At 41.9% G+C, this 21,156-nt stretch overlaps 4 protein-coding genes across 12 annotated transcripts in view; 2 read left to right on the forward strand and 2 right to left on the reverse strand.

Moving 5' to 3' along the window:
* fryl (furry homolog, like) overlaps positions 1–1,489 on the forward strand; it is a 97,519-nt gene extending 96,030 nt beyond the window's left edge. For all 7 annotated transcript variants that reach the window (XM_053614631.1, XM_053614625.1, XM_053614626.1 and 4 more), the window contains one exon: positions 74–1,489. In XM_053614631.1, the coding sequence (XP_053470606.1) occupies positions 74–359 (286 nt within the window). In that variant the 3' untranslated portion in view covers positions 360–1,489. The remainder of the gene's footprint in view (positions 1–73) is intronic.
* Positions 1,490–3,200: 1,711 nt separating this feature from the next.
* Positions 3,201–4,937, reverse strand: zar1 (zygote arrest 1). The gene is made up of 4 exons (XM_053614252.1): positions 4,254–4,937; positions 3,830–3,922; positions 3,679–3,753; positions 3,201–3,607 (listed from the first exon to the last, which is right to left on the reverse strand). Exons 1-4 carry the CDS (start codon positions 4,929–4,931, stop codon positions 3,464–3,466), a joined length of 990 nt encoding a protein of 329 aa, XP_053470227.1. The 5' UTR covers positions 4,932–4,937; the 3' UTR covers positions 3,201–3,463.
* Positions 4,938–5,762: 825 nt separating this feature from the next.
* Positions 5,763–11,591, reverse strand: slc10a4 (solute carrier family 10 member 4). Its single transcript, XM_053614383.1, has 3 exons — positions 11,335–11,591; positions 10,849–11,059; positions 5,763–7,449 (listed from the first exon to the last, which is right to left on the reverse strand). The coding sequence occupies exons 1-3, from the start codon at positions 11,574–11,576 to the stop codon at positions 6,907–6,909; spliced, it is 996 nt and encodes a 331-aa protein (XP_053470358.1). The 5' UTR covers positions 11,577–11,591; the 3' UTR covers positions 5,763–6,906.
* A 3,826-nt stretch (positions 11,592–15,417) lies between these two features.
* Positions 15,418–19,816, forward strand: si:dkey-90m5.4 (leucine-rich alpha-2-glycoprotein). Of its 3 annotated transcripts, XM_053613827.1 has the most exons (4): positions 15,464–15,539; positions 15,744–15,774; positions 16,639–16,972; positions 18,956–19,816. In XM_053613827.1, the coding sequence occupies exons 3-4, from the start codon at positions 16,639–16,641 to the stop codon at positions 19,603–19,605; spliced, it is 984 nt and encodes a 327-aa protein (XP_053469802.1). In that variant the 5' UTR covers positions 15,464–15,539; positions 15,744–15,774; the 3' UTR covers positions 19,606–19,816. The 3 variants fall into 3 exon arrangements, with proteins under 3 accessions (XP_053469803.1, XP_053469804.1, XP_053469802.1); XM_053613828.1 differs by lacking the exon at positions 15,744–15,774 and having other exon boundaries at positions 15,418–15,539; XM_053613829.1 differs by lacking the exon at positions 15,744–15,774 and having other exon boundaries at positions 15,451–15,539; positions 16,624–16,972.
* The last annotated feature ends 1,340 nt before the right edge of the window (positions 19,817–21,156 follow it).

Raw genomic sequence — 21,156 nt, forward strand, 5'->3', positions numbered from 1 at the left:
ATGGATGCTGTGTACAATCTGATCAATACTATTTTTTTTTTCTTTTCTCTCCTCCCTCCTGTTCTTTTCTCAGATGCTTGTGGCCTAATGACATTTTTGGCAGTGAGAAGGATAACGCAGTGCAAACCTTGCTGCATATCTACTTCCGTCACCAGACGCTGGGTCAGACGGGTTGTGTAGCCGTGGTGGGGCCAAGCAGGGATCTGTCTCAGGCCAGCGGTCGCCTCATGGAGCTCAACTTGCAGATCTGCGAGGCTTTACGCCAGGCACAGAGCTCCCAGAGCCACATTTACAACCAAACACCCACTCCTGAGACCCAGATCAACTCCCACAATACAGTCCTCAGCTCAGGACTGTGAAAAGACCTTGTCAGAAGTCTAGGCTAGTGACTAGCGAGTGCGTTCCAGCAGGGAGCCGAAGTACGGTGTCTTTAGTGGGAGGGGCTAAGGGCTGGGGTATTTCTTGGCACTTCACCTTAAAGGGCTAATGGACGTGTGTGTGCGCGCGCGTGTGTGTGTGTGTGTGTGTGTGTGTGTGTGTGCGTGCAACGATTATATTGACTTTAACTGTGCTACAGACACAAATTCCTCTTCCTTTTCTTTTCCCTGCCAATTTTTGTTCTTTCTCTGAGATAACGTGCAACAGCTGTGTAAAGCACTGATGACCAGACTGAGGAAGAGATATCAGGTGATGATGATGATGCTAAACTGGGAACTTTAGCGGAACGACCTATGACCTCTGGTGTGTCTAAAAAAAAAAAAAAAAAAAAAAAAAAAAAAAAGTGTAGAGCACTGAGATGAACGGTTGTTTGGTGGTGTGGTTGCTATGGAAACAGTGTACAAGTCATATTTTAGTCATCCAACACAGAACAAGTACAAAAGATAAAGGTTTTCAAATGCATGCTTAAGAAAGTGAGAAAGCACTGCAAGAACTATTTTTTGAGAAATATATTTTTTATTAGAGCTAACAATCCTAGGTTGTAAATGTAAATGGTATTTAATGTATAATTGAGAAGCGAGGGCTCGACCCCTCAGACTCTGTATAAAGAGAGGATTAACTTTATTGACCTGCGTCGAGCAGAAACTTTAGCTTTCACTGGGTTGCTCTAACAAAACTCGTACTCTGTAACCAAATAAGTAGCCGCCTGTAGACAACCATAGACTCCGCGTGTGACGAGGCATCTGTGCGTTTGTGTGTGTTAGTGAGTGTGTGCGAGAGCGTTGCGTACGGCCGATCCTTGCACACACATTCTCACATGCACATTCGCACCTTAAAATGCGCACACAGTGCAAACTGGCTGCAACTCATTATGGAAATGTCAATAACTTATTGTACTCTGTATATATTTTAGAGAAATGTATAGTGTAAAAGCAGTATTTTTTCCCTTGTACATTTGTGTAATGCACTGTTCAACCAGAATAGAGTATGAAGCTAATGCAAAAAAAAATAAATCGATAAATAAAAATGTTTAAAAAAACAAAAAAAAAAACAGCTGTAAGAGTCACTAACAAACCTCTCTGCCCTAGATACACAGATCTAATGTTCAGCTTTTTCTTTTAACCAGCGAGTGTGGCTGGGAGCGGATGACGCTCTCTTGCCTTTTCCCAGCTGTGCTTGGACATATGCATTCCTTAATCTCCACTGTGATCTTCACGTTGGCTCGCAGTCTTCTGCCGACGCCATGCTTTAAAGTCCCTGCTGAGGGAGGAAACTGGGGGCCGGTGGTCATCCATGTTGGCTCGGTGTAATCTCCCAGACTCAGGGCTGCACTGATGATGGGTTGTTGTTGGCTCCGCTGCGCTTTTTTAAAAGCACTGTGCTTCATTTTCGCTTGGCCACACAACACGAAGCGCTTCCTTACAGCGTTGGAGGGACATGACAGTGTCACGGCACTTTTTTTCTTTTTTAAAGTCACTGTACTCATTCCTTACAGAACTTCTTTCTGTTGCTTGTCTGGTACATTTTGGATGCTGTTCTTAATTATTTAATGGATATATTATTTACCTGGAGAAAATAGTTTTTATTTAGAGGTGCATTATCCAATTTTTTTCTCATGTTCCTTTTTTTCCCCCTCTTTGTCATCTCACTCACCTGCCTTACCCTGTCCTGATTAAATAAAAAGCAAATAGAACATAGCTGTCTCCTTTGCTCTCTCTTTGTGTGGGTGTGTTTATTCGTTCCCCAAAGCATTGTGATTAAAAGCAACTATACAGTTACACTAAGCTACACTTGTGGGCTAAAACAAAATGAACTACACATGTTGAATAAATAGATATTTAAAGTGCAGTTCAACATGAATGTATAAAACACATTATCTGCACTGTGTGGTTAAGTGAAAGTGTAAGAAGTTTTGCAGTATATCTTTGAGATGATCAAGTTTACATCAAAACAACAGGGAGGGAAAAACCACTTACCTGATATTCACTGTAAAAATATGATGGGTTACAGACACTCTGGAGTAGAGGTGTGCATCAGAACTGAAATCATGTAATCCTGCTACCTATTAATCTCACAGGAAAATAAGACCAATATGGAAGCATGTGGTGCTTACTGAAGATGAATTAATTCAGTAACTTTGTTTTATCCAAGTCAGGTGCACAAAAATTCATAAGCCCACATGAAAACTTGTCACTCGTGATTTTTTTCCCTCCCCTGAAAGAATGAGAAAGTAATTGGTGTCCTTTATTTATTAAAATTTTTCACATGCTTTCATGGGTGCCATAGGCAAAAGTGGCCAAACATTTCTCTTGTGTAGCCTGACAAATTCATGATCAGGATGTTGTAATCTAAAATATAAAGCCCCTGGTTGCCTCTGCCAGCTGGTTAAGAGTTCATTTTTCAACTAGCAGTTATTTGGCATGACACACATACTTCGTTCATCACACATGGATCAGCCACATGTTCTCAAATGGAGAACAAGCCATACTTCCAGGGCAGAAGCCAGTTCCCACTAAAACCAGCCAAGCATTTAATAAAATTTAAAAGAAAAAACAAAACAAAAAAAGGGGTGGGACTACAATGTGAAATGTGCCAGTAACCAGGTGCCCTTAATCAGGTTTTGCAATGCATCAACCAAATTAGGGTCAGGAGACCACCTTTTAATAGAGACGACATTGTTGGTTAACAGAAACTTGGTAAAGTTATTGCATTTAAGTTTTCTTTTATTAAAATAAATAAGCCACCACACAAAGCACCAGTGCTGCTGTTGATTCAGATTTATTTTCACTTTTCCAAAAAAATGGTTCACTACTAGGAACTCTGTTCAACACAAGTGAACGAAAACAAAAACCATTCCAGTCTTTGGCACTGGTACAAGGCCTCCCCCTTCAAGACTACAGCTTCAGTCTCCAAGGTTGTCCCTGGTAGAGGACGAGGATAGCAGAGATCCTTGCCTAAGCATTATAGTTATAACAGCAGTGAACCGCCACTGGGATGGATTGTGTGCAGGGATCAGAGAAATGCACTAGATGATGTACTTAAAACTGAAGGTGCTGTCGCAAGAGAGTCGTTTGCCTTTGCAGCGACCACACAGGTCTTGTCGGTGTGGCCGTTTAGGATCCACATGGCGTGCTGTTCCTGGACATGTACAGCGCGCCTTCTTGCAGCTCTGAAACAAGAAAAATTGACAATCTCTCTGATCAAGCTTTTAAAAAGAAAGCATTAAGGTGGTCAGCTTACCTGACAGGTTATGTCCTCTACCCGGTATGGGTTGAAAGCCTTCTGGCACGTTCTGCAAAACTGCTTGAAATAAACCTGTAAGGCAGGACAACATTTCTGAAATGCTTATGGCCACACAACAAATGGAGGTGGAAATAAATCCTGCTGCTACCTTGTTGGTGCCCTGAACACACCACACGTAAGCGCTCTCCCAGCGAAGGTTGCAGTCTCTGCAGTGGTAGTAGCCATACTTCTGTTCCAAAAACTAAAATCAGGAGGAGAGGTGGTGGTTAGGGAGTGTGCAGGTAGACAGCAGGTAGCGCCATGTAACTACAGTTCCAAGACAATACTGGACATCAACTCTCGACCAAAGTCTTGAGACCTGGGGGTTTCCTGAGATACTGCCATCTTATGTTACAAGTAACCTGAAAGATCTGGCAGTCTGTAGCTATTCGAGCATTTCAGCAGGACGTGTACCTTTAAGCAAGATACATGGATTCAACAGGTCATGGAAAGAACTTTGATTTGCAAATCTAAATAAAGCATGTTTCACCAAGAACAGGATCCACCTGGACCAAACATCTAAAGCAGCTCACCTGGAAGCGCACTCTCCCCTTGGACTTGGGCTCACCCTGAACGCTTCTCTCATTCTCCTCATCCACTTTTATCTGCTCGCTTTCATCATCGTTTTTACCAGGACTAAGCTTTGTTGGTTCTTTTCCCTCCACACCCTCTTCCAGCTCCTCGCCCTTGTCTGTGCTCTCGGCCTCTTCTGTTCCTCCTTCGCGCTTCTGCTCCTCTTCATCGTCATCATTATCTTCCTGGTCCTGCAGAAGAGCCGCGAGTCCCCGCATGGCGATCGGGGAGTACACGGCCTGCGTGCGCGGGAACCGAACCCCGGGGCTCACCGGGCTGCCTGGAGTCTGGCCATCCGGTCTGCGCCTGCGCACTGCGTCCCTCCAGCGTGCAGCCAAAGTGCGCGGTCCAAGCGAGCATTGCACCGAGGCGTCGGCCTTCGGGTTCACCTGTACGCCCACGTCTTTGGTGTTGGCTTTGCGCAGGCGCGGTGTGAGGTTCGGGTTGATCTGCGACAGGATGGATTTGAGCTGCGCGCGGTGGTAGTTATCGAAATAGCTCTCTCCGTCGCCGTACGCGCTCAGGTAGCTCTTCTGCCGCCAGCTCTTAGGCTTCGGGCATCTGTACGAGTAAGGGTTGTACGAGGAGTAGACGTAGCTGTCGAGTGATTCGTCTCCGTACGTAGCCATTTTATTCATTTATTATTATGATTTTTTTCCGCTTAGCCACTTTACGGCGCGGATAAGGGCAAGTTAAGTAGGCGGAGAGAGAAGCGCGTTAATTAGGGTCAGGTGCACAATTACAGCCAATTAACTCTGACTTCCTGCATCAACACAGGAACTATCATCTTACTCTAATAAACAAACAAGCACACACCTGCACTGCAGCTTTATTTAACCTTTCACATGGGTTAATACATGTTTGGTAGACCTTTACACCCATATGTGCTTCTTCTCCAAACTGTAACCACAAAGTTACAATCACACAACTATATTGAATGTCTTTATATGCTGTAGTATTACAGCTTGTCTTCACTGGAACTAAGAGGCCCAAACCTGTTCCTGCATGACGATGATCCTGTGCACAAAGCGAGCTCCATGAAGACATGGTGTGTTAAGGTTGGGGTAAAAGAACTTGAGTGTCTTGCACAGAGTCCTGACCTCAACCCCTCTGAACACTTTTTAGGATGAACTGGAATGACCTCCTCACTTCTTAACATCAGTTTCTGACCTCACTAACGCTCTTATAGCTCAATGAACAAAATCCAAACAGAAATGCTCCAAAATCTAGTGGAAAGCCTTCCCAGAAGAGTCGAGCTTATTATAACAGCACAGGAGAGACTACATCTGGAATGGGATGCTCAGGTGTCCACATACTTTTGACTATATCGTGTAAGTAGTACATCCAAAACCACACATTTGTCCCAAAAGTAGTGTGGTAGAGTCCCTCCCCCCAAACCCCCCCCCCCCCCCCCCCCCCCCTTAGGCTTTCTTTAAATATAAATCATGCCTTAAAGCATAGTGGGGGATATACAGTACAGTATATTGATGAAATCCTGCAATGTACTGAGTTTAGTTATAGCGTATAAACAGTATACCTTCTCAAAGTGAATGAACTGAACAAGGTTAAATCTAAACCTTTATTAATAATGTCAGCTCAGACTGACCCCATTGTAATCTGTTCAAAAAAAGGTAATGACCCTAACGATCAAATAGTTCGATTATGTTTGTTCAGAGGGGTCAGTGGAATTTATTTCTAGTTAAAGATCTCCCTGGCTGCACAAACGTTACTGAGAACCCATGCCCTGGAGTGTACAGAATACACACAACACACGACAGCATAGAGCTGGGCACTACACACAACACACGACAGCATAGAGCTGGGCACTACACACAACACACGACAGCTTAGAGCTGGGCACTACACACAACACACGACAGCATAGAGCTGGGCAATGTGATGCTTTTATTAACAGTATACGTTCCTGACTCCCTTATCCCATTTGCGGTAAGCATATAAAGTCAGGTCAGTTCTGTATTTTAACAAAAGAAGTGCTGAACATCTTTATAAACTCCTTTATACACCTTACTTAGTACTTAAGAATCCCACTGTCCAGACATTGACTCTGGATAACAGTAGTGCATATGGAGGTTCCTCCTGGCCTGTGACTTTATTACTGAGATTCTGTATAAGGCGTTTATTTGAAGAGTCCTAAAGATGAATTCTTTATATTTGATCATATTTATAAGTGTCATTACAGTGGCATAATGAGCATTTAGGAATATGAATATATGAATTCCCAGGAAAGGGTTATCTGTTCCACTCGAAGTAAGCCTAAGCACAGATTGTCACTGAAGAAGGATCATTGTTGATATATGCGCGATTAGCCCAAGGTTAAGGTTCAAGCTGTATATCTATTCCATTGTTCTGAAACGTGCAGTGTGTTTATTAGGTCTCGTTTTGGATGAAAGGCTTCAGAGCTCTTAAAGGCTATATTACCAATGATGGGGTAATGAGGAACCAAATCTGCAATACAGCTATAATACTTCAGCAGTGATTAAGCAATTGGCATAAAAACAGTGAACAAAGGAATGTCACAATGTATTGCACAGTTCAAGCATCTGTTCACAGTGATGTCCCATTTTTGTGTGTGTGTGTGTGCGTGTGTGTCTTCTACACAGGTGTTGGGCTTCCTGTCCCTCCCTGTGTCTCCAGCTCAATGGAGTTGGGATTGTTTACGGTAACCGAACCGTACGCCGTGTCAAACGGCCCGTCTTCTTCCTCCTCCATTCTCTTGTACGTGATGCTGGTGTCATTATCGTCCCCTCCATTCAGGTCCTGCTTGCGAAGCACCTCGCTTCTGTACACGCGATACACCAGGATGATGACGGCAGCTTCGGCTGCCTGGAAGAGTGCGTAGAGCAGCGGGAACATGTACATTGCCCCCATGAGCTGTGGAGGGAAAGCCAGCTTCAGGATGGCCGTGCAGAGCTGGACGTTCTGGCAGCCCGTCTCTAGTGATACAGTGCGGCAGCTGTTGGGAGGTAGAGAGAAGAACACGGCCAGCCCGTAGCCTGCTGCGTATCCCGCCATCGGCATGAGCACGGCTACTACGTACACCGCGGGGGGGATGGTTGCTAGCAGTTCGGGCCCCAGCATGAGACCCGTCATGATGAAGAGCAGCACCAGTGTGATGAGCATCAACCACAGCGACACCTGGTGGATAAACGCGAGCGACAGGTAAAAACGCTAAGAAAGGAACTTAGCTAACTTTTATTTGATACAAACCCAGAACTCTTACAGTGATTTATATCTATCTGATCTCCAACCTGGTTTCTCACTGTTACATTTTATTATTGTATATCACTATTTAGAGGTGGGCGATATGACAAAAATATTATATCACAATATTTTAAAGATATTTTTTAACGATTCCTTAACAAGCTTTTCTTATTGATACATGATATGCATCATCATATACAGGCTTGTAACGAACTACCAGCAATACTGTATTGAATTTGTAAACAAATTAGAACTTTTGATGATACTTTAATTTAATATGCACCAAAATTCAATTCAATTTTATTTGTAATAGTGCTTTTATCAATGACTGCTGTCGCATCATCCAGGTGGATGCTACGCACTGGTGGTGGTTGAGGAGATCACCCCCCATACTATATAAAGTGCTTTGAGCGTCTAGACAAGCGCTATATAAATGTAACTGTAACTAACGTTGTCACAAAGCGGCTTTACAGAAATATATAAGGACGAAACCTTGAGAGGAACCAGACTCAAAAGGGAACCATCCTCATCTGGGTGACGCCGAATAATGCGAATATAAATATTTCCCTTCTCTAGCTGTGTAGTGTATAGTCAAAAAAGTGCTCATTGTATTAACAGGAATTTAGCTTATTTAACTTATGAGCAACTTATGAATCTATTCTATTAAGCCATTAACTGTTCAGTGATGGAGACTTGAGTGCGAAAAACTGTTCTTAACAATTGCAGTCCTAAGGCTATCCAAGGAAGAACATCTGCAGCCATCTTTAGGCTGTCTATATGGGACAGCCTCCATATGTTCCCATTCAATCTATAAAATGGGTTGAAGCAAATAAAAAAGATGCCCCTGATTAAAAACTTTAGCATAACAGATTTATATATGTACGTCTGAGTCGGCGCTGTTTATCAGAGGACATTGAGCAGAGCCATCAGAGTGACCGTGCCGCCTGCTTTTATCCACTCCCTTTAATTTACAGCGCTCTCCTCCACCCCTCCACCCCTTACCCTGTAAAACACACAAACACACACATCTTAATTCCCTTTATCACTCTGCTCTTCCTTCTTTCGTTCCATCCCTCTCTCTATCTGTCATTGACCACCAGGCCCTTATCAAGCTGTCTGTTGATAAAATTAACTGAAAGAAGAAACTCTTGTTCAGTTTTGAACATCATTTCTGTCCCAAGGCTCCTGTCTAGTTTACTGCATTACTGCATTACTATTACCTGAACTGTGTGCATGTGCAGTTCATGTTTAGGGTACTAACTTAATCCTAAGTATAGCTATTTTCATTATTCCTTAAACATAAAGGTCTGTTGGATTGTGATTGATTTGTCAAGATGACCAGAAGAACGGTTCATTCATGTGTATTGAAAAGTACTTTCTTAGGTCATCATTTGTCCAACAAATGGGACAACCTTAAGGATCTGGGTCATGTGAAGTGCCTAATATGAGATAACAAGCATATCTTGTGTAAGTGCTTTACAGACCATCACATGATGTATAAATTAAGAATAAAAAATGATGGCGCGTTCTGTTATATCAAAATAATTCATGATAAAGTTGAATATTTTCCAATAACAGCACACCCTGTAGTGTATTCTTCTTCTTATAACTCAGCAATTTGCCAACTCTAACCATTTTTTATTCATAAAAGACAGATGCAATTTCTAAATGTTTATAGTTAAATTTATATATATATATATATTTGTCTGTGATATAAGTTATTTCTGGTTATCACTTACTTTATAACATCAGTTGTTTCTCATCAGCCTTTTTCTTTTTATCATTAATAATAATAATAACAACAATAATAATAATAATAATAATAATATTTTACATTTATGGTATTTGGCAGACACTCTTATCCAGAGCAACTTACATTTATCTCCTTTATACAGGTGAGCAGTTGAGGGTTAAGGGCCTTGCTCAAGGGCCCAGCAGTGGCAGCTTGACAGTGCTGGGATGTGACCTACTCATGAATTTCTGATCAGAACTACAACTTCCCATCTTTCTCCTCTATGTCGGAGTTAATTACATAAATAATGTTACTGAGAAACCACAAAGTCCTCTATCCTGAAGATTTGTGTCAGAACAGCTTTTTTTCTGTATGTTAGGAAGGAACGACATTGGAGAAAATAATCTAAACAAAAAATAAATGCAAAATAAAAATGGACTTACAGAAAACTTTCCCATATGAATGAGACTTTTTTCTGTTGTTTATTTGTTTTAAAAATCTGTTCATGTGGCCATACAAGTGTGAATTGGATGTAACTATATAAAAAATGATTACGAAATAGAACTAGTTCATTAATATAGACTAAACCTGTCATTTGAATTACAGCCAATAGTAAAGTCAGAGGTGTGCCGTTGTAGAAAATTTATCAGCACCTTCTAGTCAGAATCTGGAATTTAACAGTGCTGTGTATAAAGTGTATAAAGATAAATTAAAAACTTAAAAGAGTACATATTCCAAATAAAATAGACAATATCCACTGCCGATTAATATATAACAATATTCACCAAATTCATTAGCAATATACACAAAGTGTGTGTGTGGACACCTGACCATCACACCCATACATGCTTCTTCCCCAAGCTTTACAGTTTCCCTTCACTGGATCTAAGAGGCCCAAACCTGTTCCAGCATGACGATGCACCTGTGCACGAAGCGAGCTCCATGAATCCATGGTGTGTTAAGGTTGGACTGAAAAAACTCGAGTGGCCTGCACAGAGTCCTCACCTCAACCCCTCTGAACACTTTTTGGATGAACTAGAACTCCGAGTGCAAAGTGGACACAAAATCTGGAATGGGATGTTCAACAGGAACATATGGATCATGTGATGGTCAAGTGTCCACAAACGTTTGAACATACACTGATCAGCCATAAGATTAAATCCACTCACAGGTGGTGTGAATAACGTCGATCATCTCGTTATAATGGCACCTATCAAGGAGTGGGATATATTAGGCAACTATGTTCTTGAAGTTGATGTGTTGGAAGCATGCCAAGGAAAAATGGGCAAGCATATCAGAGTGACTTTGACAAGGGACAAATTGTGATGGCTAGAGGACTGGGTCAGAGCATCTCCAAAACAGCAGGTCTTGTGGGGTACCTGTAGCATACAGTGTATATAGCATATTGGATAATACATATTAAATACTCAGCTTTCTCCAGGATTCCACGCAGTCATTATGTGCACACCAGACGACAGGTGCAATATTCAGTCAGTACCTGTGTATGGTGGCCATACTATTCTGTTGTACTATTTAGTGAACCTACAGCAGTACCCGGTTTGGGACGTGGCCCTGAGCCTGTTTGACGTGTCGGATGTTACCTTGAGCACGATGTCAGCGGCGCGGGGGAACCGGGACCTGAGCGCGACCCCGAGTCCGATGGGGATCAGTGTGCTGCAGACGGTGAGAGTGACGGCGCCCAGCGGCAGCAGCTGCACCACCGGCGTGTCGATCCACGCGCGACTGTACAGCCACAAACACAGGGGCATGAGCAGCAGCGCCAGCACCGTGGACGAGATGGTCATTAAAACACTGTCAACACACACACACACACACACATTACAAATGATGCCAGGCTGGTACGCTATGACCTAAATTATGAGTTGTGTTGTACCGTGAAAATAAACTTTAAATACATTATAAGTAGCTTCGTTAGTGGACACATTTTTTTAGCTGTTTTGTCTAAAATTTGCCCATTATCCAAAACACTACTACTACTAATAATTGTAATAATAACAATAATAGTAATGATGATGATGATGGGAAGAAGAAGAAGAAAACTTGGAGGAGAGGGGTGTGTTGTCTACCTGAGGTTCATCTCGCCATTGATCAGCAGGGTCATGAGGTTAGAGAGGTTGCCCCCCGGGCAGCAGCCGCACAGCAGCACCGCTACTGCGGCCACGTCGTCCAGAGAGAAGGCGAGCGCCAGCAGGAAGGCCACCAGCGGCATGATGGCGAACTGGCAGATAGCCGCGAGTAGCACCCCGACCGGTCTGCGCACGTGCTCGCCCATCTGACTGATCTCCACCGTGCAGCCGAGCCCGAGCATGGTGAAGCACAGGGTGAAGCCCACGAACACGTTCATGCTGTGGCTCAGCGGCGAGTCCCAGAACGGCACGGCCGAGCGCGCGGGTACCGCCGGCTCCACCGACGCGCTCCAACTCGCCAAGGCAACGTCCGGGATCTTGGATGCGTTCACGGCATTCCCCAGGAAGTTTAGAAACGCCGCAGTGGAGGGATCACTGCTGGAGTTCTCCATTGTGTTCTCAGATCCCGGGACAAAGCGAAGAGGAAACCCGGAGAACCTCGTAGCGACTGCGCCTTCAGCAGCGCGCGCTCATGGTGACGTGACGCTGGAGTGTGCGGGGAGTGCCTGCGCGCGTGCGCGTCCGTTAAGGCTGCAATGGCACCTCTGAGGGCACATGCATGAGCATGGAGACTTAGATAGGATGATCTAAATAATCATTCGGTGATGAGAATTAGAAAAGGTGACTTTCTGTCCTATATCATGATACGCTGAGGGTAAGTCTGTAGAATGTGTGTGTGTGTGTGTGTGTGTGAGAGAGAGAGAGAGAGAGAGAGAGAGAGACATCCAAGACTAAGGAGGTGTTTGATGTTCCATATGCAGAAGATTAATGAAGTCCACACACAAAGTCAACAATTCAAAAATCAAAAACATCACACACACTCAGTGTGTGTGAGAGAAACATCACACATGATCAGGGCAAATCCAAACCGGAGTAAATCAAAATACTGTACATGACTAGGCAAACAACAGGTCAAAGCCTCAGAACTTATGGTGAATGAGGCAAGACTTTACATTGTGCATCATTATGAACCTTTGACGAATGTTGTGTGTAAATATTTGTATAAGTCAAATCCAAGTAAACATTTATTTCATATTCACAAATAAATTAAGCTATATTTTGTACTCGTGTGTATTTTGACGAAGGTGAACCACCTGTAGCATACAAAGCACTTTCCTCATAGAGCTCATTTGCATTTGGAAACGCCCACAAACCTCCATAAAAGGTAAAGCACGCAGAGAGCTGGAAGTGCAAAATGACAATAAAACAGCTAAGGGCTTATATCTATACACAGGCAGAGTAAACCCATCCTCCTTTTATACAGCAACATTACTTTCATCTTAATTCAGGGTCTGGTCTGATTTGTCTTCATTTATGGATTTGTGTTGGCTTGCTTTCTTTAATTCTTTTTTTTTAAATATACTTAATATAGTCATTAATATGAATCACCTGGTTTCCACTAAATGTTCTTTCAATTAGTGTGTAATTAAAATACAGGGTTGTAGCTGATATTGAAGTCTTACTCTCTGAACGAGTGATCGAGTACGAGGAGAAGTTTTTGACAGAGATTACAAAGCACTTCTGTAAATCGCTCTGGATAAGGGCTTCTGATAAATAATTTAAACTTACATATTATATATGTACATACATAATCCGTATATAAAAGTGTAATAATCCATGACCGTTATATGGTTTGAAGTCGATTGAGCGTTACATTATTTCCATGTATTTTTGTGAGTAAATTGTGATGTTGTAGTGTATAATGTGATAATGTGTGTGTTGATGATTTTTTTCAGGGTGTGGCTCCTCGACTCAGTGAGGAGAAGTACTCCAGAACTGGAGAATGAGAACTAACAGTTGAGTTTGGTTAGTGATTTTACATTCAGCATCATGAACAACACAGGAAGGTGCTCAGGTGAGAGTTTTAGGATTAGAGTTGAGGATTAGAGTTAAACAGTATTAATACGTCACAACAAACTAAATTCTGTCTTACATAAGTGTCATTTATTTATGTTATTCAAGCAGCTCCTTTAGTTTCTCAGGTGTCTTTCTGTAGATTATATATATGGTAAACTATAAACTAAAGAACTCCAGATACAAAATGAATGGACATGAAAAAATCCTAATGTTGGAACAGATTCCAGATTATCAAAAGGCCATAAACTGTGCTAAATGAGTATTTACTTATGTGTGGAATATCCAGCTTAGCTTTATTTTCTATATGTTGTTGCTTGTTTAACAGCTTCATGCTGGTGGCAACATTAAACGCTAATGCTACAGTGGTGATGAATGTGTTGTCTGATCTGAGAACAGTTTTGCAGTTTATTTCGTAATGTTTCAGGCCAGAATGTGAATTGGGGAAGCTGCTCTTAGAGCAGAACAGTTTAAAGGCTCTTGTTCTCTAGACTTTTTATTAAAGTTGTTTATTAAATTTAACAAAACCGATTGAAACAGTGGAACATGCAGTAATGTAAATCCACACACAAGTGTTACTCTGAGTGTATGAGCTGATCCAACTTTGACTTGTATTTAAACAAAACACGTATAAAGACAAGGTATTTGATGTTTTACCTAAGCAACTGCATAGTTTATCTTGAAATTGATGCATGCAGCACGTTCCAAAAAAGTTGGGACAGGGGCAATTTAGGACTAATAGCGATGTGACGAGTTGAAATAAGAAGGTGATGTGAAACAGGTGAAGCAATCGTCTAATCATAGTATATAAGGAGCCTCCAAAAAAGGCTTAGTCCTTCAAGAGCAAGGATTGGTCGAGGCTCACCAATATGCCAACAGACGCATCAGCGAATAAGCCAACACTTTGAGAACAACATTCCCCAAAGACAAATCGGTCTTAATCCAGTTTTTATCATTAGCTCAATGAAGCAGGAACGGATTGAACAGCCATGTCTTTATGTCGTTTGTGTGAATAGGAGGAAGAGAGGAGCAGAGAGAGACACAGACATTCAGGTACTGAGAGAACTTTTCACTTTATGTCTTTTATCTTCATCAAGCTCCACATAAAGTTCCTATAAAGCTGTTATTGAACAAATACTAAAGATGTTTTCTCTTCATTTCTCTCAGCGTGTTCCAATGCCTGGAGATGACACATACACAGCACTGAACCCCATGACTATGTCCCCGGATTATGACACTCTGCAAGTATGTATACTGTCTTTGTGTGTGTGTGTGTGTGTGTGTGTGTATGTGTGTGTGTGTTTAGTTGTCTAAAAACGTATTTCCCCCTAGAATGGTCAAGGCTCTGCCAGTGACACTTACACAACTCTGAACCCTGCAACCATGTCCTCAATGGTCGTGATAGTCGAACACAAGTTTTAGTAGTGTGCGTAACCTCTCTCTCTCTCTCTCTCTCTCTCTCTCTCTCTCTCTCTCTCTCATATATGGTATATGACACGTTTCTTAGGAAGAATAACTAACTGCATTTAGAAACAACCAACACACAAACACGCCAGCGCATCTCCAAACACGCACCACACACGCACACTGAAAGCAATGACGCAACATGTCTTTGGATGAGTTTCCTCCACACTGTTTCCATCTTGTGCACTAACAAATCACAGTCAGCCATAGCTGCAAATGTTTCTGATTTTATTTCATCATCTCCACAATGTCCATATTTGCACACGGCCCACAAAAACCCCGCCTTCAGCACCGACCTTGATTAAAAAGGTTTCCTCTCATTAGTCATGAGTGCATCTTTTACCACACACTGCTGTCATAAGACGTGACCACTCTGTTAAATGAAACAGGATCTTTTATATGGTCTGTCCACAGCACCGTCGCTTAAGATGTTGGATTTATAGATCCATTATCCATTATATTTATTTATAAGATGTCGGGGTTAAACTCAGCATGCTTTTAGCTTACAGATATTATTATTATTAGTAATAGTAGTAGTATAAGTAGTAGTGGTAGTAGTAGTAGCCTAGTAGTAGTAGTAGTTAAAAAGATGGAGGCGACACTGACTGACTGTTTAGTAAAGTACAAGGTACACTAGTATTATGTGGACAGTCTGGAACAGGCGCATACAAAAACATGCTGCTGAGTCCTCTGCGTTGTGCAACCTGTGTGTGTGTGTGTGTGTGTGTGTGAGAGAGAGAGAGAGAGAGAGAGAGAGAGCGAGAGCGCGCTCTGTATGAATGATTCACCCTTATTGATCCGGGAATCTGCTGCAGCTTTCACACACGGTGCGTAAATCCTACTTTTTCTTCAAAATGATCTACCAAATCATGTCCAGAAATATTTACAGGTTCTGTAATGGTTCTATACAACACCATAGATTCTGCAAAGAACCTTCTCCTTGTCAAGAACCATTTTTCATTGTACAGGCTTCTTGAGTTGAGATAAATGGTTGTTTGGAGATTAAAGAAGTTCTTTATGCTTCATTATAGGTTCTTCAGAGCAGTGTATTGGTTCTTCAAGGTATCATCCCGTAACAGGTTAAAGTGAACCCTAGGCTATAAGGTTCTTTGTGGGACTGGAAAAGGTTCTCCTGACATTAGTCTTAAGAACCATACTTTGGTTTCTTAAATCACTAACTAAGGTGTTTTTTTTTTTAGAGAACTTTATGATAACATGGTTCCTTGTGGCACTTCTGCGAAGAACCATTAAAGCGCCGGTAAATAGATGGTTCTCTAAAGAACGTGAGAGTAAAAAGTTCTTTGTGCAATTTTAAAGGGTTCTCCTATGGTATCAGCTGATATCTCCTTATTGGTTCTAATTGAAATCTTTATTTTTAAGAGTGTACTATAAATCCTTTATTCCTCATACAACCTGCAATAAAACCTTAGTCTTTGACTGGACTGGACGTGAAGTCCTGACTTTATTTGCTTAGTGACAGATTTCCCCATGACCGATATTCCTGTAAGAGCTGATGAAATCTCAGACTGTAGGGGATTTAAAGGGGAAAAGAAAAGAGGAAAACACTAAACGGACTTATTGTCCTTATAGAGTTCATTAGCGCTGAGAGGTAAGGCCTCATTTTATTCGTTATTTCATGCTGTTTACTGTTAGGATCTCAGCTACACCAAGAACAGATTGGTCCTAGTTTATGGAATTACATGGGGAGAAAATGTGCATATTTTATTGCTTTTACATTTCTTACTTATCATAAGATACTGCATCTATTATGTCTATGCATAACATTTCCATATGAATTAGTGCTGTTTAAAGCTTGTTCATTGGGGATCTCTGGGATGATTTGCCTTAAAGTGTGTGTGTGTGTGTGCGTGCGTGCGCGTGCGTGCGTGCGCGTGTGATATGTCCATTTAGTGTTCTATCCTTCAGATGGACTCTCGCGGCCTCCTCGCGCTGGCGCTGATCCTTTGGTTCCGTTGCTATGGCGCCCTCTCGTGTCCGGTGCGCTGCACGTGCCACTTCGGCATCCAATCCATAGAGGCAGTGTGTCCCGACGCGGCGCTCTCGCGTTACCCTAGCGACGGTCTCCCAGGCAACACCACCTCCCTAACCATCCAGTTCACCAACCTGAGCAGCGTCTCCGCCCACGAGCTGGGAGCCACGCCCCTTCTCCAGGAGCTCCACCTACCAGGAAACACACTCAGCAGCTTACCAGAGGACCTGCTTTCTGGTCTTTATTACCTGCACACCATAGACCTTACAGGTAGGGGGGTGGGTGTATGTGTGTGCGTGTGTACCTAAGCAGGTTACACACATCGGACATCGTTTATTAATCTTTTAGTATAGTTGTGTTTAAATCTTTGCCTAAAAAATTTAGCTGGATTTACAAAGGTTTCAGAAATGCTGATTTTCTTCGTACTCACGTGCGTAGGCTGCCAAGCTGCCACTGTTGGGCCCATAACCCTCCCTGCTTCAGGGGTGCCATATCATGGCTGACCCTACGCTCTGACCCTGACTTCCTAACAAGCTGGGGTATGCAAAAATGCTGTAATGTATATGTGTAAAATAAAGGCTTCTTCTTCTTAGAATAAGTGAGCACTAAAGCTTCCATCAGCTGAGGCATTTGTTTACAGCTTACACCTCTACACAGACAGACCGGCCCGTTCTACCTTTCTACACAGCTATTTCTTTTATCATAATTGTATTTGTTTTATTTGTCCTGATCTATGGGTTTGTGTTGGCTTGCGTTCCTTGTGACTGGTTTTCACAAAATGTTCTCGATGGTGCTCTTAGTCTGTGACCTAGTGAACTAGCATGGGGATGTGTTTTTTAATAGAGACTCCAAATCACTTCTATAAGTCGCTCTGGATAAGGGCGTCTGCAAAACACTATAAAGGTAATAAAAATAAGCAGTTTAAACTCAACAGTGTAGTCCAGATATAAAAGTGCAGTAATCCATACAAATTACAGGCAGGTCTATAAGACAGTGACACAATTTAGGTAATTTTGCCCTGTACATTTCATGTGTGATGTGATTAAAGTGAGTCCCATAAACAAACATATGGACTCACCTGTATATGATTTGAAGTCAATCAGTACGTTTACATTGACGACAATAATCCGATATTAACCCGATTAAGACGATACTCTGATTAAGAAACTAGCATGTAATCCGACTAAAGTCATACTCGAAGTAAACACAAATAGAAATAAGACGTGTGGAGTATTCCTGTTTTAGTCGCATTATGGAAGTGCATTACAGACATGTACACACCTTAATCACACTATTAACGTCGTGTGGGAGTTTTCACCGCATTTTGCGACAGGACACATACACACACGGCAGTGCTCAACCGTTTGACGGCAAACAAGAGAGCACGGCTGCGTCCCAAACCACGTACTTACCTACTGTATTGTAGTACGTGTATTTCAGCTACTATATAGTAGGTAAGTACACGGTTTGGGACGCAGCCCACGGCTTCAAGTAGCCGTCTATTTTCACATATAGCATGACAAATAATTAACTGCACTTGAAGCTTTCTTAAATTAAAAATGAAACACCCAAAACTGTATACGGTTCCATAACGAAGACCAACTGTATGTCGATACGTGAAATTCTGGAGGGAACGTCGGACGGCGTGGCGTGGGGACATAATGAAGTGTGCCGTTAATCGATCTATGTTCTATAACATGTAAAACAGGAACATGAAAGGAATATTCTAAAAGCAACTCACGTAAACACCTTAATCACAATATTGTCTTATTCAGAATAAGGTCAATAATTAGATTACTGCTGTCCATGTAAACGTAGTCACTGTTTCTTTTGAATGAATGGATTCATGAATTGCCCTGTGATGGGTTGGCACTCTGTCAAGGGTGTCCCCTGCCTTATGCCCCGAGTTCCCTGGCATAGGCTCTAGGTTCCCTGTGACCCTGTGTTGGATAAGTGGTGCAGAAAATGGATGGATGGACTCACGAATACCAAATTTCTTGTCTAAATGGAACTGTGTGAGATTCAAGAATAAATCTATTCATATCCAGCTTGATAAATGAAGCCTGTTAACTCTAAGCGAATGTGTGCATTAGTAGTACTCATACAGAGTGACAAACTCAACAGACCACACACATGAAGTAACAGTTTGGGTTAAATGAACAAACAGTGCGATATTGCAGAGAGATATAAGATTATATCATTTTGGTTGTAAATATAAATTGTCTATGTATTGGTGTGGGTTTTTCCCCTTAGGTAATCAGCTAAAGGAGCTGCCTGCTCGGGTATTCTACCATGCCCCGCTCCTCAACCTGGTTCTTAAAGACAACCGGCTCACTAGCGTCGATGTCGACTGGCTGCCCACTAACAGCAACCTCACGTGGCTCGACCTGTCAGGGAACAAGCTGAGGAAAATTCCATCTGCTCTGCTCCAGAGGCTGAGCCACCTGGAAACTCTACACTTATCACAGAACCTGCTAGAGGCACTTCCAGCTGAGAGCCTCCACTCCCTTTATGCTCTAGAGAGACTTCACCTGGACGAGAACAAACTTCACTTCCTGGACGCCAAGGCTTTTAGCCATAACGCTAACCTGACTCACTTGTTCCTTCAGAGGAACAAGCTGCAGTCTCTCCCGGGTACAGTGTTTCATGGCCTAGACCGGCTGCAGTACCTGGACCTCTCAGAGAACCAGCTGACATTCCTGACACCCGGTACGCTTGGTTTAAGGATCAGCTGGGTGGAGTTGACCTTTAACCCCTGGCATTGTGATGCTAAAATAGAGTACCTGTGGAAGAGGTTAAACAACATGGCGGTGCAGTCAGAGGTGAAGTGTGCTTCACCGGAGACGCTGAAGGACAAAGCCCTCGCAGCACTTACACGCAAAGAGCTGGGCCTGGCAGACTGAAGAAAGAAAGGATGAAGATGAGGTGGAGGAAGAAGAAAGCTGGAAATGTTTAAATGAGTGAATAGAGGAGCGAGAGTAGCGGAGGAGAGCAAGAAATAAACGAATGCAATTAGAAAATGAAAACAGAAAAGTTCAAGCACTGTAACTTCATGTTGTGTGAAACAGCAAAGTGATCAAATGGAAGAGAAAATAAATGATTAAGATGAAACAAGTCGTGTATTTGTTCAATTGTTAACTATAACCTCCCAAAATACTACAAATTGCTCCCATACATAATTGTGTGTGTATATTTTTCACAGCCTTCTTTGCTCATATTTACCAGGGGTGCCAATATTAGTGGAGGGCACTGTATCTCATCTGTGAAATGACAATAACTGACCTCTGATTATACCTTTGAAATGGCAAGAAGAAATAATGTGCAGATCAAGTTTAAGATTAATAAGATTTTTTAAAAGATAATCTTTTAAGATTATTAAAAAAAAGAAGGAGAAAAAAAAAAAAGAGTGGCATATTTAAACTTACTGTAAACATATTTAAATCCTCAACTCTGTTATTGAGACATATCGGAAACAATATCATAAAAACTAACTAGGATAAACTTATTAGACTATCATTAGAGGAACGGGAAGTCAAGTACACCTTGTAAATCAACAAGAAAATCATTTAAATGAAATATTAAGCTCATTAAATCAAAGCAACATTTCAGGATCTTGATAGAATTTTGCTATAAGCTGTAATAACGCTCATAAATATGTATCTACTGGAGTGAATTAAACATATTGTAAAACATAGCACTGAATCCAGGTACTAACAGGTCACTACCTGGAGGTTACAACTATTCCTGAGGGTTTCTACGAATTGATCACAGACCACAACATGACATTTCAGACATTTTATTTGAAATGTGAACACAGGGGGAAAAAAACTGAGCGTCATGTTTGTGGAGATATAAAAATGTTTAACAAAACTGTCCACAAAATGCTGTGGCGCGAGTGTCCTCAGGCCCAGGCCAGGCTCGGACCGACGTCCCACCAAGGCTGCCTCTCACTGTGCATGGGTTTCGCTCCGTCTTAATAAATAAGCCTTTTATTACATCAGAGCATTTAGTCATAAATATCAAAGCGTTTATAACATACATATAAATGTTATCAAAGCAATTACAAATCCAAAAAAAATTACTCCTGTATCAGCCAAAAAAACTGAAGAAAGAAATGCAGAGACCCCTGAAGCAAATAATGATGGCAACGTCAACTCTGTTGGCACAAAAAACGAAATTTATAAAATGCAAACAAAAGACACCAAAGTAATCAGAATTTCATAAATTATAGGCACTCATGTTTAAAACATCTGCAGTCTGAAGTGGCATTGCCATTCAGGTGTGGTTTTATTGATACTTGATCTCTCGCTGCGATAATGCCGTGACTCCTCATGTTCGTGCGTCGCCTTTAAGGCTAACACGTCCTGGTCCACTTCCCGTTGCTGGACCATGGTTGTGTTTTTTTTTTTTGTTGTTTTTTTTTTTGTTAAACCCATTCCATCATCAACATGATT

This window comes from Ictalurus furcatus, chromosome 25 (genome assembly GCF_023375685.1).
Source record: "Ictalurus furcatus strain D&B chromosome 25, Billie_1.0, whole genome shotgun sequence".
Classification (NCBI taxonomy): domain Eukaryota; kingdom Metazoa; phylum Chordata; class Actinopteri; order Siluriformes; family Ictaluridae; genus Ictalurus; species Ictalurus furcatus.

Bases quoted from the DNA above. Each gene is read 5' to 3' on its own strand.
- slc10a4 (XM_053614383.1), bottom strand. From the start codon at position 11,576: ATGCTCGGGCTCGGCTGCACGGTGGAGATCAGTCAGATGGGCGAGCAC. The intron at 11,060-11,334 runs GTAGACAACACA...GTGTGTTGACAG, and splicing joins AATGGCGAGATGAACCTCAG to TGTTTTAATGACCATCTCGT. The intron at 7,450-10,848 runs GTAACATCCGAC...TTTATCCACCAG, and splicing joins CCGCTGACATCGTGCTCAAG to GTGTCGCTGTGGTTGATGCT.
- zar1 (XM_053614252.1), bottom strand. From the start codon at position 4,931: ATGAATAAAATGGCTACGTACGGAGACGAATCACTCGACAGCTACGTC. The intron at 3,923-4,253 runs GTGAGCTGCTTT...TCCTGATTTTAG, and splicing joins AGGGGAGAGTGCGCTTCCAG to TTTTTGGAACAGAAGTATGG. The intron at 3,754-3,829 runs GTAGCAGCAGGA...CCTGCCTTACAG, and splicing joins GTGTTCAGGGCACCAACAAG to GTTTATTTCAAGCAGTTTTG.
- si:dkey-90m5.4 (XM_053613828.1), top strand. From the start codon at position 16,639: ATGGACTCTCGCGGCCTCCTCGCGCTGGCGCTGATCCTTTGGTTCCGT. The intron at 16,973-18,955 runs GTAGGGGGGTGG...TTTTCCCCTTAG, and splicing joins GCACACCATAGACCTTACAG to GTAATCAGCTAAAGGAGCTG.